Here is an 18,186-nt window from a genome sequence, read left to right as displayed (position 1 = left end):
GAGGACTGTGTAGGGTTGAACCAGTAAAGTCCATCAGAGTGCAGGCTCTAGCTGTAGCTGCTTTCTGGTCTGCCTCAACAGGAGGTGCACAGTACATTTCCACCTAGTTGAGGCAGTACCCATGTTGTGGCACTGCTGAAAGAGGTACATGGGACCCCAGTTGAGAACCACTGCTTTAGAGGCTGCAAGGCAGATGAGGTATTTTTAACGGGCAATGACAAATTGGTGGCAAGAAAGATGGTTTAGAATAGGAGATAGTTTCTGAAAGGGTTATGGCAGATTTTATTTACAGTGTCAGCCATTTTATTGCATCAGCCATATAATCATGTATTTTTAGAGTAGATGATATGCTTAGATATGTGTCTTAGGAATTCTGAGCCTTTTGGAGAACTAGTGTTGTTTTAAGAGATGTCTCTTTGGTATTGAAAAATACATTTATTCATTACACGTTATTCTGTTTTGCTAATTCAGAAAGAATTTTATAAAATTTTACATGTCTTTTGCAGTCAGTGATTTGAAATTCTAAGTCAAAAACTTTTCTGGGCGGTGGATGGATTTAACTTTGCAGTGTTTTAAGTGGAGGGAGTTCTTGTTTAGGAATGAGCAACAGTAGGAACTATGTAACTTACCTTTCCATGCTCCTATAAGTAAGCTAAATTGCTGTAATTTTAACCCTGAATTAAAAGAGATTAAAGATGCAGTGGTTTTGCTGGCCTCTACAGCTGTAGATCTGTGGAGAGGCTTACATTATAAAGGCTTACTTACATTATAAAGGTCTGTTCACATCCTTGGAGGTTCTACTAAGTGACCTCATGTGGTCCCTCTAGACTTGTTTTTGTATGATTCTATTAAGTGCCAATTAGCCTCTGAGTTTAGATCAAGCATGGTTTCTTGAATTATTATGCCAGCAAATTCCTAATTTTATTTTTTTTTAATTGACAGAGCTTTTGGTTTTCCCCTCTACTTCTTAGAATATTTTTAAAGAAAACTTCAAACCAAAAAAAAAAAAAGCACATATTTCGTACTCTTTCCCTGTCCTCCCCCCTCCCACCTTTGCAAGTGATACATTCCTAGTAGTAACCCTGTATCTGCTACTTACTTTACATGTGGTTTGGAAGCGGGGGGGTGTTGTTTGGCCTGCTAGATTTTAATATGAGCTTTTATTTTTAGGATGTTGAATTGCATCCCATGCTAAAATACTACGTAGAAATGTAAATACCAGTCAGCGTGAAAAATGAGTTCATTTAGATCTGACCCTTCTGTAGATGGCACTGGTCAGGCAATTGCTTATGGATCGATGACATTTTTATCTCTGATAGTGGCCTGTTTTTATGCACCAGATCTTAGATTGATAGTATATAGTTTTCAGTTCTGTTGCTCAGTTTCTTTTCCATTTCCCCTTCCATGGAAGGCAGCTTGAAGGAGTACTTAAAAGATATCTAACATTCTTAAATATATAGAAATACCATTGATAATTGGGGATGTATTTCTAGTTTTCATTTTTAATTTTTTGTAATAAAAAATATCCCTACTCTGCTTCACTCACAAATGGTCTTAAAAGTACAGCTTAGTCACTATGTCCTTTCCAGGAACTGAACTGGCATTTGTCTTTTCATGTTCTCAGATAAACTGTCTTCCTGTTGCTGATGATATAAAGAACTTGGCAAAGTACTTACAAGTTTACAGCCACAGTTATCATCAGCTATTTATGGTGAAAGAGCTGATTGATTTAAATAAGTCTTTAGAAAATATTGTTATTCCAACAAGATGTGGACTTAGGGGTTTGTGAAGGAGCTGAGCAGTTAGTGCACTGTGATATCACTGAGATGCCGTAAGTGGTAACCCCAGCTCTGCACTTACACATGAGCACAAATACCCACTCCTGCAATTATAAAAAGGAAAAATCCTTTTGTAAGAGAGAGCTGTTGGCATATTGTGTTGGGACAGTGTATTGTCTCTGGTAAGAATATCTAACATTATCTTTTTTCCCCCCCTCATTTCTTCTCTTTCTGCTGCTACCTCAAGGATGTATTGAACGATGCTTCAGGTCCTTTATAAAGTGAGCCATTATTAACCACCAGTGGCTTGGGTATGGTCTTTAATCCCTTTGTGAAAGTAATTGCAGTTGGTGTTCAGTGGACATGGGAATTGGATCTGAGATGCTGTGAACAAAGGGTGATTTTTATCTGTGTGTCTTGGTTTAGAAGGGATGAATTAAGTTTCAGTTCTTGCTTATTTATTTTCTGCTGTTTCCTTCTCTGAATTTCTTTGGTCTTCATGGGCTCCATGTACTGCATGTAAGCACATGTTGCTACATAACTGAAAACAGCTTTCACACCAGACCTGCCTCATAACAGAGATACTCCTGGCTTAGATTGTGCTTTAACAAGCTGGTCTCAACCTCAGTACATGCTTTTAATAGTACGTAATGTTCAACTTTTATAATTCTACATTTCTAACTATTTGACTCCAATTATTAGTATTGACCTCTTCTATTTAATAGCTCAGCAACTGGGCTTCTTTCTTGTAGGGCCTGTTGGCTCTCCTGCAATTTATATTCAGTTGAGTTACGCAGATTTGAACTGTCCTTGCAAAGACTAACAAAGCTATTAATCTGAACATCTTTGAAGCTGTTTAGACCCCACTAAATTGTAGTGCAGTGTGCTTAATGTTTAATTCTAGTATACTGTCATCTAATAATTCATTATGTAACTTCTTATTAATTGTATATGTAATTCTTATAATTGTATTCCCTAAGAGTCCCATTCAGAACCATAATCCCTGTGTACAAATACATGAAAAAAGCCCAAAAGATCTTAAATCCCTTAATAATGAAAGGTAACAGGTAAATGCACACAGACGCCTGCGGTTGCATGAGATAAAAATGAAGTAATATTGGCCAAGATACTGGGCAGTATAGTCCTTGCACCAGGTGCCAAAGTGTCAGAGAGGAGAATAGGAAAATAGGTTGCTGGTTATACTGGCATTTAGTAAAATATTCAGCTGATTGCTTCAGCCTAGCTCTCTAAGCAGCTGTCACAAAAGTTGGAAAGAATAAAGTAACAGGAAAACACAAAATCAGAAATCTGCCTTGTTAGGTATTTGTAGAAGTATGATGGTGTTTTTATCCAAAACAATTAATAATGTGTGCCAAGGCAAGAAAGGCACACAATCATGAGAGAGAGACAAAGTAATACATTTGATTTAATCTATTTCTGTATGTTACGCTAGCTTAAGGATGTCAAACTCAGCCCCCTCTATACGGCACAGGTATCACGCAATCAACCAGTTAGATTCTGAAAATGTGTACTAACTTCCCAGCTGGTTGCTATTGAGCTTTAAGTTGTACATGTAGCAGGGTCCCAGCCACAGGGGTATACCATGCCCAGCTGGGCCTGCCTCAGCAGCAGCAAATCTGGGTCCCAGCTTCATACTCCCAAGGCTGGGAGATTGCAGCAGCTGCATCTTCCAGTCATGGAAGTGGTGTTGAGGGTTGCTTCTGTGGCTCGCAAGTCCCTCAGCTGAGCGGGCTCCTGGTTGTAGGAGCTTGCTTCTTGTTGGTGCAGGGGGAGTCTGAGTTTGCTCCCCTGCACTGGCAATAAGGTACAATGGGATCTGATGTGTGATCCTACAATCATGCCTTCTGCCATGCATGTGTGACATGGCAGGAGGTGCAATTTTGTGGATTGTGCATTAGATCCCGTTGCACTTTTATCTGCACATGTTGAAGGACCCTCAAATGAGTTGATGGGATGTGTCCTGCCCAGAGGTTTCCTAAAGCTTCTGGGTCAGCATGGCCAGCACATGTTGGTTAATGCTGCTGTTACCAATCTGCATGCTGAATGGTGATCAAAAACTGAAAATTCTGGGGGAGGTGGTAGGGGGGTGTTAATCCCATGTGTTAGATGCCAACATGGTGGCTCTGGGAACTACAACAAGAAGGCTTACAGGTCAGGTCTGAGCACTGGACCACCTCTGCAGGCTGGATACAGTGCATGGGCTGTATATTTGACACACGTGCTGTAACCACTATACATACATCTCGTTCTCTTTTTTGTGATCACTAATCAAATTTATACATATGTGTGAAATGTTTTTGGACTACAAGAACACTCCAGGCTGTTTAAGCTTGCTTCCATCATGGGAGTGTATGAAGCCTTGACAGAATTGCAGTATCCTGGAGTGGCCTCTTAAAAGGCAGACCTGCCTACTTAGTTAACTTCAGTGTCAGTGTAGTAGTACCAACTGGAGCATCCTGTATCATTCATAACTACAGTCATAAATGAAATGATCTGAGAAGAATGAGTTTATGGAACTACTGTCAGCACCTGAAACTTGCTCATAAAATTAAATTTGCTAAAACAAGGCTAGGATAGAGACCTGATATCTTTTTAGTGTTTCTGTGGAGGTCAAATTCAAAATAAATTAAAGTATCCTTTAAACTTGTACTGGGCTTAGGTAGAGCACTGAGCTCAATGACATTGTGAAACAGAATACCAAGTTAGATGGACCTGATTCACTATGTCATTTCTCCTCTTTTACCCTTCTTCATCTATAGCTAAAAAGTTGTTTGCCATTTCCTAATCATCTGAGTCTTCACAGATGGAAATCACAGCATAAATATATTACTTTTAAATAATAATAAGGGAGATGAACTGATGGTAAAATTTCAAGAGCATTAGCAACCCATCTCTCCCTCTCTCTAGCATCAGGACAGCAGGATTCTTTGTTGCTGACTTCTCTAGGATTAAGTTTTCTCTGAAGTGCATGCGTAAACAAAGGCACATTCTCTACTTCCTACCGAAATATGACACCTTACATAGTCCTGGAGGGATGTTCTCGTGATCCATGTCTGATGCATCCTCTAGCTGCCAATTCTAGTCATAACACCTTTGTGATTGGGAGAGGGTGGGGAGGGGGTGGGTTGGAGACGTGATGTTGGGATAATTTTGCTCGCTGTAGAATCTAGAAGCCAGCTTGCAGACAGTAGGAGGAATATCGGGCATCTTCCCAGTCCATTGCCTATGTTACTTTGTTTCTGACCTGGATATATTTTTTTCTGATTGGAAGCATTGCCCAAAAGGAGAGAGACTCTACAAAAGCTGGGATAGCAAACTTGCTGTTACTTTTGATAGTGAGCAGCTTGCCACACACTAAGCAACACATTGAAGTGGCACTACTTCTCAGCTGTGCCCAGAGGGTGACTAATATGAAACAGGTCTATCTAGCTCTTTCACTAAACATGAAGGTTGCTGCTGCTGCTGTGCTTATATCATTATTTTCGTTCCATGACGCAATGCATTCACACTCCCCCCCAATCTCAAAGTTAGGAATCTTCCCCCCCGCCAAACTTACTAAACCATATCTAGTGGGGTTCACCCTCTTACGGCCATACACCAGCATCATCTTTTGGTGACTGGATACATTAATATCTGGGATAGAATTGCAGCTGCGTCCATGACATGCCATTTTAATGATAACTGCTACAAGTGATCTTTTTTCTCCAGCTGGAAACAAGTCTTGGTTCCCATTTCCTTTCCTTCTAGTGTTGGTCTAAATGCACCTCCTTCCTTGATTTATCTAACTAGTTTAGCTAAATTGGTGCAAGCTCCTCACCTGCACTATTTTGTCAGCTTTTATGGGCTAAACAGATTTAAATATCCACACCACGAGGTGTAATAATTACATAAACATTAGTTTCTAAAATGATTAAATATGTGTACAAAGTATATGAAGATGAGGACAAGCTCTTATTCCTGTTGGGGCAGCAGAAATTTCAGGAGGCACTAAGACAGTGGAAGAGAAAATGTGAGGGATTAGATTGAAAGTAAAGTCAGTGGGGATAGTGGTGCACTAAACTTTCTCCTGAAGATTTAGGTTTGAGTTTAGGGGTGGATCCAGGGAGGGTGCATTTGAAGCCTCCCCCTTTCTTCCTCCTTGATTCCTGGTGCACCCTGGAAGCAGAATTTCAAGTCGGGCAGCGCTGAAGGAGTCAATGACTTCATGGCTCATAGTAATTTATCTGATCCCTTCTAAACTCTTACTTCCATGGGTATTAACCAACCCTCTCTTCTTTTTAATGGTCTTGATGTTCCACCAATCAAGCGATGTGTAATTCTGTTGTCTGTTCTCTGCTCCTGGTACTGAAGCTCTTACCGGAGAGCCTTGCAGATTGTATTTAACTCATTTTTCTTTTGGAGAAAAATGTGCATTGGGTTTATATGCCATGATGCACCTCACCATCTATATTTGTTTCAATATGCTGGGTCTGCCTATGTTTGAGTTCATTTTTAGGAAAGAAGTTGAAGAAACAGGGATGTCTCCCTAGAAAGCATCATACTACAGTCACCATAGCTGACGGTTATAAGCCAGGTTAGCATGACAGGGAGATTGTTGGTCAGAAATGGAAAATGTTGGGAGAATTATTAGAATGAATTTTAAATTGATGTTCATGTTTCATGTGTACAGAACTAGACTTGAAACTGCAGAGGGAATATTTTTCAGTCAAGAAATGTCAAAGGGAAAAGATATAAACCTACAAGTTAAAAAGCTTTGTGAGGGAGAGGTGAGCTCACATAGGCCCATGGATTTGTTAGAGGTTCAGCCTTCCTACCGGTACTATGTGGGACTCAATTTGTCATTTTGTTATCTGTGCTGAGGACCTGTAGAAAGACCAAAACAATTGTACAAGAATGAGAACCTGGATTGCAAGATCCTGACTGAATGCTTATTGCAAAAATACATTTATTGAACACTTAAGTTGCTTCAACAGGACTTACTGAAGAGATGGAACCTGCCATCCATTCTGAAAACAAAGCAATGGATAAGATTAATATTTACATAAGTTAACAATTCATATTGAGACACAGGGAAATATATAAAAAGTCTTGATTTGGTATAATGGGGCTGCTGTAAATGTTTCTCAGCCTTCATTAATCCAGTTGTCTGGAGATTTCTCAATTTGAAAGTCCCACAAAGATTGTCCAGGAGATCCTGGAAATAACTGTCTAATGTCTCATACTCAGTAAAACAGTCGCTAGGAGGCTGAACGAGCAGTTGCCAAGCTTTTTTAATATAAAAAAATGAGCTATGCTTGCTCAGAGGATTGACTGGTTTCCCTGATCAAGCCAGCTTGGTGTAAGACTGTTTCATTTGGTAGCACCACTCTTCCCCTCCAGTTGCCTATTCTGCCTGGTATCAATCTTTTGTCTGTGGCCTTTGTCTAAAGTGCTTTTAGATTTATTTCTAGCCTGTAAGATCTTTACTATATACATTATTTGCCATTTTTTTATATGACTTTTTTCCAGCCTACCCTCTTGATGCAATTTTACTCCTTGCTTGAAAGAACAATAACAGCGGAGGGCAATCTGAAAACTACTTTCTATTGCCCTTCAGCCTTAGTGTCAGTTAATGAGCTCCTTAAAGAAGCCATATAGTGGCAACCTGTCTGTGCGGTCTCTTTCTGCCTTTTGTTGTGATCCCCCCCCCTATCATCTTCTGCTGGACTTGATAGTATCTTAGTTTCATAGTTGGTACGGTTGGAAGGGACCTGAGCAGATCATCAAGTCTGACCCCCTACCATGGGCAGGAAAGAGTACTGGGGTCAAACGACCCCAGCAAGGTGTTCATCTAGCCTCCTCTTAAAGACCCCCAGGTAGGAGCCAGCACCACTTCTCTTGAAAGTTGGTTCCAGATCCTAGCCGCCCTGACCATGAAATAGCACCTCCTGATGTCTAGTCTGAATCTACCCTCTGCCAGCTTGTGACCATTATTTCTAGTCACTGCTGGTGGTGCTCGGGGGAACAGGGACTCCCCCAATGCCTGCTGATCCCCTCTGACTAGTTTGTAAACAGCCACTAGATTCCCCCTCAGCCTTCTCTTGTGGAGGCTGAATTTCTTCAGGTCCTGTAGCCTCTCCTTGTAGGGCTTGCCTTGCTGTCCCCTGATCATGCGAGTAGCCCTCCTCTGGACCCTCTCCATGCTGTCCACATCCCTCCTGAAGTGTGGCACCCGGAACTGGACGCAGTACTCCAACGGCGGCCTGACCAGTGCCGCATAGATGGGGAGGATCACTTCCTTGGACCTGCTTGAGATGCATCTGTGGATGCATGACAAGGTGTAGTTGGCCTTCCTGACTGCATCCCCACACTGCCAGCCCATGTTCATTTTAGCATCAATGATGACTCCAAGATCCTTTTCTGCCTCTGCTCTGACGAGAAGGGAGTTCCCCAGCCTGTAAGTAAGCTGCTGGTTCTTCCTCCCCAGGTGCATCACCTTGCACTTGTCAGTGTTGAAACCCATCCTGTTCTCATCCGCCCACACCTGTAACATGTTGTGGTCCGATTTGCAGCCTATTCCTCCCTTCTAGCATGCCCACGTCTTAGTGTCGTCTGCGAATTTGAACAGGGTGCTTTTTACCCACTCGTCCTAGTAGCTGATGAAGATGTTGAACAGTGCAGGCCCGAGGACGGAGCCCTGGGGGACCCCATTGCCCACGTCCCTAAAGGTTGAATAAGACCCGTCCACCACCATTCTCTGGGTGCGACCCTCCAGCCAATAAGCGACCCATCTGACTGTAGGTATTGACGCCACAGACTCCTTCCTCCCTTTTTGAAAATGGGAACCGCATTGGCCCATTTTGAGTCCTCTGGCACCACACCAGAGCACCATGAGTGCTTGTAAAGCTGTGCTAGGAGTCCCACAATGACCTCGCTAATTCCCTCAGCACTCTGGGGTGGAGATTGTCAGAGCCAGCTGATTTAAATATGTCCAGTCCCTCCAGAAGTTCCCTGACTAGGTCCTCACTGACCCTCACTTTTGGAAAGAAAAATTACTTTTGTCACTAATCAAAGAAAATATGCTGGCGGGGCAGGGAGGGGATAGAGAGAAACCATTTTTAATAGAAACGTGCTTCAGTGGTGAATAATTACATAATAAGCATCAATGGCTGCAGCAATCTACTAAGGATTAAGCTCTCATCAGTGAACTTCGGTGAGTCACAGGTGCGCACTAAAGAGCATGTCTTTAAAATGCAGCCTTTATTCACATGAAATATTGTGAACAAGCTTGATATGTCAGTGGATTTATAAAACCAAATCAAATAACCTCCGGTTTCATTAGTTCACAATTGAGCACTTTGGCTGGGATTTTCAAGCTGCTCTAACTTCCCTCCATTTCAAAGGAGACAGAATAAGATCCATACCAATTTCTTTTGAAAATGCCATCTTTTTGCCTTGGTTTGAAAGAAAGAAGCCCATGAACAGACAATGTTATCCATGCCAGCTTTTAACAGACAGGAGGCAGGGAAGTGACAGCAGTTTTGCTTTTGTCTGCCTTTGAGGCTGTCTTCAGTAACGTGTGGTTTTGTCATCAGTAGAGTATGGGGCATTGGATATTTCCTGGCAAAACCATGATAGTGCATTTTTTTACATGATCCTTTTTTTTACATGATCATTTCACAGTCTTAAATTAGGGGATTGGTTCAACATGTGAATTTCTGGTTGAGTTGACAAGCTTAATGTTTGTAAATTGTTTTCTAGTGCTTACATCTGGTAACAATGCAATTCCATTTCGAGTTTTTGTTTTGAGTACAAACAGGGCTTGACTTATGCTACTGTTAACAAGATTTCTGCAGTAATCTATCTTGGGCTCACTGGTTTAGGAGGCACCTGAAATGCAGCCAACATCTGAAATGCTCCTTAATGCACTCTTAATTGGGGGAGTTTCTATTGTCAATGTGAGCCAGTCTTACATAAAGTCTCTCTTATTCCATTGTTTCTGAAATTTGATTTACAATATTGCTTTTCATATTTTTAAGCTAAAAATTGTTCTAAAGTATTCTCTGCATCATAATGTCTGTTTGTTTAATTAATTAAATATGATCTCCTCTTATATTTCTGTCTTGTAAATACTTTACTTTTCTCTAATAGTAGTTGTTTGAGTTTCCTGTATGCTTAACTCTGACTGAACACTCTTCTTGGCATTTCAGTTCCTTAACATTTTCCCAGTCCTCTCTGTTTTCCTTGTGGCTTATGCATTTCAACTACTCCCCCCCGCCCCCCGCTCCATGACTTTCTGTAGCGTATACAGAGCTTTACCTACTGTACATCTACTGGTAATCTAAAGTATGTACTATCTTGAGACATTCCTTCCAAAGAACAAACTTTGTAGATTTGTTTCAAGGGCAGGTCTGGGAGCTGATTAATAATTTGCACAGCCTGGTTGCCCTGGTAGAGACTATTTAGAAAACACTTCTTATATTTGTCCTTTACTTAATGGCATGGGTCTAGATGTGAAGGTGGCTAGAATCCAGTAGTAAAAACTGTGGGGATTCTGTTTCTTATGGTCTCTGGGCTCTTGGATGTTGGTCTGTGTGGCAGGTGTATGATGTGATCCTTTAAACTTCACCTTAGATGGCTACAAAGTGTTTGTGCCCCATCCCCTTTGTAAGTACAGTATTTAATTCTTCACTGTAAACTGGCAGGAGACATTTTTCTGTATCAAAGGAACAAAGGGCAGCATAGTACATACATTCTTTATGTGGTTATTATTTATTTTGTGTGATATTGTAATCTACCAATACATGCAAAGAAAGGTATTTGAGAAAAGAAAACTCTTCCTCTTACTGCAGAAAGGAGGTTGCATAACTTGGGTCATGCATATCTGTTTGCTGCAAAGTAATAGGAATCATTCTAACAATCTCCATATCACATGCAGGCTTAGTCTTATTTGAGCATGTGCACTTCGGGAGAGGTGATACATCCAGCAGTATCTTGTCTCATCCAATGTCTGACCTTATCTGCATGCAAGAATCATGCTCTTTAAGCTCTAAATGTACATGATTAATGTACACGGACTTTATTCTTTCTTCCCTCTATCTGGTCTACATAGTTTTTGTACCAGTATGTTGATTAGGGGTATGATTTTTTTTTTTACTTCTTACTGAAACAGTTATGCTGGGACAACCCTGATGAGGGTACTGGTATAAAAGGGCCTTACACTGACATTGCTTATTCATGTACAGAAAGAGGTAATAAGCCATGATAGTATGAGCACTTTTTCTGCTGGTGTAAGTGCATTCATGTTAGAGTGTTGTACTGCTTTAACTATGCTGGCGTAGTTAGTGCTGTACAACTTCTGTGTGTAGACAAGGCCCCGCTTTGGCTTTACACCACTCCAATTCCCTTTGCTTCAGTGGACTTCTCGCTCACAGAGGTGTGAACAAGTTATATGAGTTGGGACCCTGGTGTCTTCTACCCCTTTTTCTTTTCCCATTTCAGTACACAGTTTGGAGGGAACTCTCCAGTCTCAAGGAGAGTTTCTGCTCTAAGTCTGATAAGTAGACTTCACACTATTGAATTTTTTTTTTAACCCAACACAGCTATTGCTGTTGTTTCTATGAATATCAAGGGAAGAAAGAATACTTGATAGTGTGAGGGAAACTTGCATTGCAAAAGCTACCACATGCAGTGTGAATCCTCTCTGTACACTTCCCTTAAATCTAGTCTGCAACCAAATAGTCACATGATTTATTCTATAGATTGCATATTAAGTAGTGAGTGTCACATGCACTGTCTCCTGCCAGTTACTGTAGCTGATGCCCTTAATATTAAGGCTGCAAATTCTAGTCTGTGTGGCTTGCTATACCAGAACTGTTCCTTCTCTTGCTGATTATCATGTATCACACTTGTACTGTAGTATGCACCTGATGACTACAATGGCCTTATTCAGCTGAACGATCAAGCAAGGAGTGTGTTACAAGCACCGAAAGAGTGGGTCTGTTTGTAACTGTTTGTAACTTCCAAAGAAGGTAAGATGGGATTGGAAGAAATTGGGTCTCCAGTGGTGAATGGGAAGAAGGGAAATGAAGGGCTTGGTGACATGGAGATTTTTTTCCCTTCCTAGCTTGCCTTGGGATCCTTGCTCCTAACTTCCCTTCTCCTGTCCTATAAGAATCAACTAACCTGGTGAAACTGAGGCCACTCCTATGATCTTTAGCTGAGGGGAGAGCAGTGTTAAATGGTGGAGGTTGTGATGGCTTGGCTTTGTGCAAAAATGTTTTAGTTAAAGTTTCATAATAGTTTATTGCTGTTTTAAGCGTTTCCTGTGAGATTTTAATCGGGTGCTTTTCTTTTTGTTTGTTGAATGTAGCAGTAAGTATATACTTCCACTAAAGTTGACATAAAAAAACATGCATTTAAAAATCAGTTTTTTCCCACACTGTGTTGTTATCTAGAGGTGGTTGTGCTCTTGCACACTTTGCATGAGTTAGTTCTTGCTTTGGCAAGAGGGCTTTTTTACATATATGCAAATAAGCTGGCTAATAGTGAACCACACCTATTCGTCTGTCTGCATTACACTCTGCATCTGGCTTTCTCAGCATTACACGTACACTGTAGCTTCTGAGACATAGCTGGGACTGAATGCATCATTCATCTATGCATATAATTAATAACATATATAAATGTAAGCATCAGAGAGAAAAATATAGTGGCTATTGATTTAACTATTAAATCCTTCAGTGAGCCTATATTAAAATTTGATCATATAGCTATAGAAAATATACAAGTTGAAGGCACAAAAATATTAAGACAAGATACCTTTATAGTATAGCTCAAAGTATTCTCATTTAAACATATGAGTTGCACAATTTAAGAAAAGAAAATGGCGTTGAGGATACTGCTCTCTCATTGATCTTGGAGCCTGTTTTGGTGGCTGCTGTTTGGTGAAAATTCATTTTGTGCTCTGAGGCTAACAGCAAGATAATTATACAATTTAAGTGCTCAGAATATCCCCACAAGATTCGTACAGACCCTGTACTTGGTGCTAGAGCACTCGCATTAAATTACTCCATTCCAATATAAACAATACTTTAAAAGGTGTTTTCACTCCATGAAACAGTCCTGTTGTCAATTATCCTAATATTATAAAAGCCTAAGTCTGTCTGCCTAGTGCTTTATTTGCACTCTGATTGGCTGATGGAAACAGTCAGAGTGCTCCAAGTGTGGAGGAATGGTACTGCGATTTTGAAGCTGCATCGAGGACTGGACGGAGGGTGGGGGAGCTGGGGCCAGCAGTGCTGGCTTTGGCTCCCCCACCCCTCTCCCTGCAAGACGCAGAACAGCGGTAGCATGGGACATTAGGTGGCGGCACTCCATCTGAACCCCCCCCCCCCCGCCCCAGGTCATTCTTGATGGGCAGTTGGCTAGTACTTTCTAGTACTTTTATATAATTCCCAATTTTGTTTAGCATCTTCACAAATCTTATTTCCGTGCTTGCTATTAATTTAATGACACTAATGCATTTTGGCATTTATGTGGCCCTAAGTCAAAATGCCAGAAGAATGCCATTATACCATGAAAGTTTTATTAATGAGTCCCATAATATTAAGCCCCTGACTTCTTAAAAATCATACCAGCTAGTCACTTTGCCCTCCCCAGGAGTATCCAGACAAGCACAGTTGTGTGGTATGTAGTGCTGCAAACACATTGCAGCACCACATGCCGCACAGTCCAGTGTTCTCTGCTCTACAAGGTCACGCTGCCCGAGCATGCAGCACTGGGGTTTTTCTGCAGGGTTTGTTTGGTTTGCTTTTATTTATGGGGGGGGGGGGGGGGTTTGGACCCTGGATATCCAGGGTCAAAAAAAAACATGGGGGTGGGGGGGGAATCCTGAAGCAACACACACTCAGCCAACATGCACTACTGAAAAGCAGAGCTGGGCCACCCAAAGCGTCACTCCTCTGCCTGCCAGGCTTGGCACTGCAGAATCATTGTGGTTGCAGCCCCAGGAGGCCCCCAGGGCCCCAGATAAGGCTGCTGGGGCCAGCACACCCAGGGCAACTTGCTGTATGCCAAAGTGCACGTGGCACAGGCGTTCCCTGGGGACAAATAGCGGCAGCACAAGGTGCATCCCTGCTACTTGTCTCTGGGAAACCAAACATCCACACACATCTGGACACAGCCCCTATGTGTAAAATGTCAGAATTTGAAAACCAGTTGCATAAAGTTGAGTGAAATGAGGGTTAAAATAAAGCAGCATTCCTTTATATCCATTTCAGTAAAGGCACTGCATTTATTTTTAATTTACGCCATAAGGGCATTGAATCTATCATAACTGGTCCAGAATAAATATGATATGGACCGTTCAATCTACTTTTGAAAAGAACCACCAGATCATTCTAGGTAGATCACTGATTTCTGTGACCTTTGAGTTTATTCACCCTGCTCTGTGTATTAGTCAGAATATCTGGAAAACTGACTTGGGGAGTATATCTTGCCACAAATCAGAAGTAAGATCTTGGAGTACTGGTGGAGTAGCTCATCATGAAAACTATGCAGCTTCAGTACCATAGTATCTTGTTGCAAACAATCCAAAGAAACTTATATTTTCCAGAATGAGTGAGAATATCATTCCCATCCTCTAAATCATCTGTAATGTTCAAAATTAATGTTTACTTAATGTGTCTAAAGTTGGGAATGTAAACAAATTAGACCAAAGAGATTTAAACAAATGTGCAGTTCTACCTTCACTGACCTTCTAAATGTTTTTTTAATGAATTTTCAGCTATCCCCATTTCATTAAAAAAACCAAACAAACCAAAAATGATTTATTTCTAACATTTCATTTTGACATCCTAAGACACTGACTTCACATGCAAATAGTTATGAATACTTTTAAATGCCTCCTGTGCTTAGGAATCTAACCATATCCATTGTATTCTGTGACTTATGTTTGGGCCTGTAGCATGACACCTGCACTTGCGACATTTTCTCCAGTTGAAGCCCTACACAAAGCAATCACTTCTTTCTTTTTGAGCACATTGGTAATGTGGAACCTACAAGGACTATTTTTAACCCTAACTTGGGCTTCTTTCAGGAATTTTTATATGAAGTCTGTGAAGATTTTTCTGCATGCTTCTTTTCTAATTCACCTCCTTTCTGGAAAGGAAATGTATCACTGAATAAATGTAATGGTTTCTGTGGTAACTTTCCTGACAAATATTTTAAGTTTCCAACATACTGTTGCTTATAGCTTGAGTGCTTTCATGTCCTGCCAAGCATTTGGGTGATTTAAAGTTCAGACATGTACTGGCTTTCTGTGTTTTAATATAAAGTTGGTCACAAACTAATGCTGGTGGTAACCAAAATTCTTTGCATTAGACCAAGGAGTATATGTTTGTGGCTGTTTTCCTGAGCCATGCAATTCACATTTTAAATCAGACTCAACAAAGCAAAATGTTAAGCTTCATCTCTGCATTACCAAATTTAAAAAAACTGAGTTTGGTCTTCCACCTTAGCAGATGTTTGTGTGTGCTCTCTGGCTCTGAAGTGACACATCTGAGGTTTTTAGTAAACAGGTATCTTGTACTCTGTTCTCTTGTTTCTTCAAGTTTTGATTTTTAAACCTGGGTCAGATTTCTTATACTCAAATACACATGACTACTAAATTTACTTTTCAAGGCTCTTGTGAGAGATGCCTGAGATGTCACAGAGAAACCATAGCATGTCTGCAGACTAGTTAATAACAAAAAGAAATACATTTTATAAAATGTAAATCTTTGAGAATACACAAGGACACATTACCCCAACTGACTGAAGTTCAATCACGGAGCATTTTAATTTCCTCAATCCCTCTCCTTTCCTTCCCCCCATTAACATTTTAAACTGAATCAAGAAAATCTCTATTAAAGTATCCTAGCAAATCTAACTGTCTTATTTTTGGCAAATATTTTTTCTTATCTATCTGAGTTCTGTTAATTCTCATGCCACTCCTTAAGCTGTTCTGTCCTTCCATGAGTTTCTGATGTCCCTTTCTACCTTTTCTGTTAGTATTCATGCTATCTTGGTTAGTCTTCGTCTTCCTGTTCTGGCAAGCAAGCCAGGTAGGACAAAAATTCTTCACTGCAGGCTTGGTTCGGCCTGCCCTTTTATTAACATTTAAACTCTTATCATCTTGCTAACCGTCATTCTGAGTCATATGCGGTGCTCCTCTATTGGACTGTTCCTATGGAGGTGTATTAAATCTTTCTGCCTGGCACACCAGCATAACTTGTGATCCTTCTGCTTCCCAAGATAACCTAAAAGCCATGCTGTTCAGTATTCTACAATGTTTGGCTGTTTGTAGCCAGAAAAAAGATCCAAAATGAAGTTGTTCTTTATAAACTTCTAGGTCAGTAGAAACATAGTTTGACAAAGGAATGGGATAAACCAGCAAGACAGCACAAGTACTAGAGACAAAGCCTCTGAGTTTAACAGTATTTCTTTTTCTCTTTCTCTTGTGTTCTTATTCCTGCAGCTCCACACAGATTCCATCCTTGTGCTTTACAACTTTAGCGGCCGGCCCAGTGGGGAAGCATTGGTGACTTTTCCAAGCCTGGACCTTGCTAAAAAAGCAGTGGCTGAGAAAAACGGACGGCTCCTGGGAAGTCGCTATGTAGAACTTTATCTGGTTTAATTAAAACACTCTGTGGGAGGGAGGGAGAAGTCATACTAAATACTGTTCCTTTTATTAAAGAAGTCTTCCCATTCCACCTATACAGAAGGAAATGTGCCTTTTCCACCTGGTGTGTTGGGGTGTGGAGCTGTACTTATCCCTGTACTTAATTTGAAAAATGGTCTGTTCTTTGCCAAAGAGAGAAACCAATAACAAGCAGACAGACAAAAGCAAACCAAAATTAATTGATTTAAGAAAGATGGAAGCTTAGTTTCAAGAATGAATGTTTCCCAAAACTTTCACTCAGTTAACTACTTGGACAATCCAACAGCACTTCAGCTATCACAGACACATTATGGGGGGAAGGAAGAAGGGGAAAGAAAGATGGAGACCTAATGTTCTCTAGTATGTGAAGTGGAAAGTAAAGCTTGGGTTAGTTCAGGCTTTGTGTGTTTAGTTTTTAAGAATTTACATTCAGCAAAGTGTCTGGTTTTGGTAGAGTTTGTCTCCAGAAAGGGCTGCTGAAACTTCCATTTTTTTTCCAGTTCAGAGTGTTAAATCCTATTGGATTTTTTGTTGTTCTTTTCCTCAACTGGAGAATACCCAGGATGCTGCACTCAAATGGAATAGGAGAAGCTTCCCTACATTGTGTTGTGTATTGCAAAAGCCATATCTGTCTTTCTTACCAATATGCATGCTGCCAATATGTAAGGCAACCCCCACCCCCAAGTTTTAGTTTCTACAGGACAAAAATGGCACATAAATACTGAGTACTAAGTTATATTTTTTTATTTAAGCATAATAGCTTTCAAATACTGTATTAAAGATTTTGCTCTAGTTTATGTGCATGCAATTTGTTTACATCTTTAACCTACTTTATTTGTATATTATGAAGCAACAGAAAATGTTGAAATGTAAGCCTTCTAGTGCATGCCTTTTTCTTTTTTCCTTTTTTTCGTGTGTATGTGTGTGTATAGATAGATATCTATCTATCTATCTATCTATCTACAGATAGATAGATAGATAGATATCTATCTATAGATATATGTATATATCTATAGATATATATATAAGCTAGAAGAGCTACTTTCATGTCATGTAGCATATGTGTTTAAAAAGACATCTGCTGTAGAAGCACTAAATGACTTTATTTTTACTGTGCCTTACTTAAAAACTATTCAAAGTGCAATACCAGCAGAGCAAAAATGTAATGAGTCCTTTTGTGACAGGCTCATGGATGTCTGTGTATATTGATTTTTTTTGTTAGTGTACAATTTGAGTTGTACTTAAAAGAACTGAATGATGTATGCTTCTTTATATTACAACAAATAAAAGAGATGCTTACAATGGGTGTTGGCTTATTAAATGTACTCATACCTCATCTAGTAACATCCATTCCACTTAGTCCCTTGACTTCAGTGTTGATGGTGTGACTTTCACATATAGAATTTTTAACTGATTGGTAGAAAATACTTTAAAAGTGTCACCTGTACAAAAAGTAAGCTCATCTATTTCATTTTAAATAGCTAGTCATAGCCATTAATGGTGACAACTGGGGTAGAACATGGCTTGCACTTGCCCAGATGGATTGTTCAGGAGTGTGACAAAATGAGCCCGGGAGTCTGCAGAAGAACAGCAGGTGCAAGTTAGCCTTCATAAAGTGTTTCTAAAAAGATAGGGACAGAAAAGATGGGGCTGTGAAACTATGAAACTAATTACTGACCCACAGGATATATACACCAGCACTGCAGT

At 40.3% G+C, this 18,186-nt stretch overlaps 1 protein-coding gene across 5 annotated transcripts in view; it reads left to right on the top strand.

The window, feature by feature from the left end:
- ESRP2 (epithelial splicing regulatory protein 2) overlaps nucleotides 1-17,783 on the top strand; it is a 70,961-nt gene extending 53,178 nt beyond the window's left edge. The window contains exons 15-16 of one of the 5 annotated variants that reach the window (XR_016444120.1): nucleotides 16,297-17,395; nucleotides 17,462-17,783. Coding sequence is in view for 4 of the 5 variants with exons in the window: in XM_090062341.1 (XP_089918467.1) it covers nucleotides 16,297-16,455 (159 nt within the window). In the remaining variant the exon portion in view is untranslated. Of the gene's footprint in view, nucleotides 1-2,025; nucleotides 2,090-11,697; nucleotides 11,810-16,296 lie in introns of those variants that run through there. The other 4 variants (XM_090062343.1, XM_090062345.1, XM_090062344.1 and 1 more) reach the window with 4 other exon arrangements.
- The last annotated feature ends 403 nt before the right edge of the window (nucleotides 17,784-18,186 follow it).

The sequence above is a fragment of the Crocodylus siamensis genome, chromosome 9 (genome assembly GCF_052110815.1).
Source record: "Crocodylus siamensis isolate JL-2025a chromosome 9, ASM5211081v1, whole genome shotgun sequence".
Taxonomy (NCBI): Eukaryota; Metazoa; Chordata; order Crocodylia; family Crocodylidae; genus Crocodylus; species Crocodylus siamensis.
The sequence above is the reverse complement of the archived record's forward strand: the minus strand, read 5'-3'. Positions and strand labels throughout refer to the sequence as shown.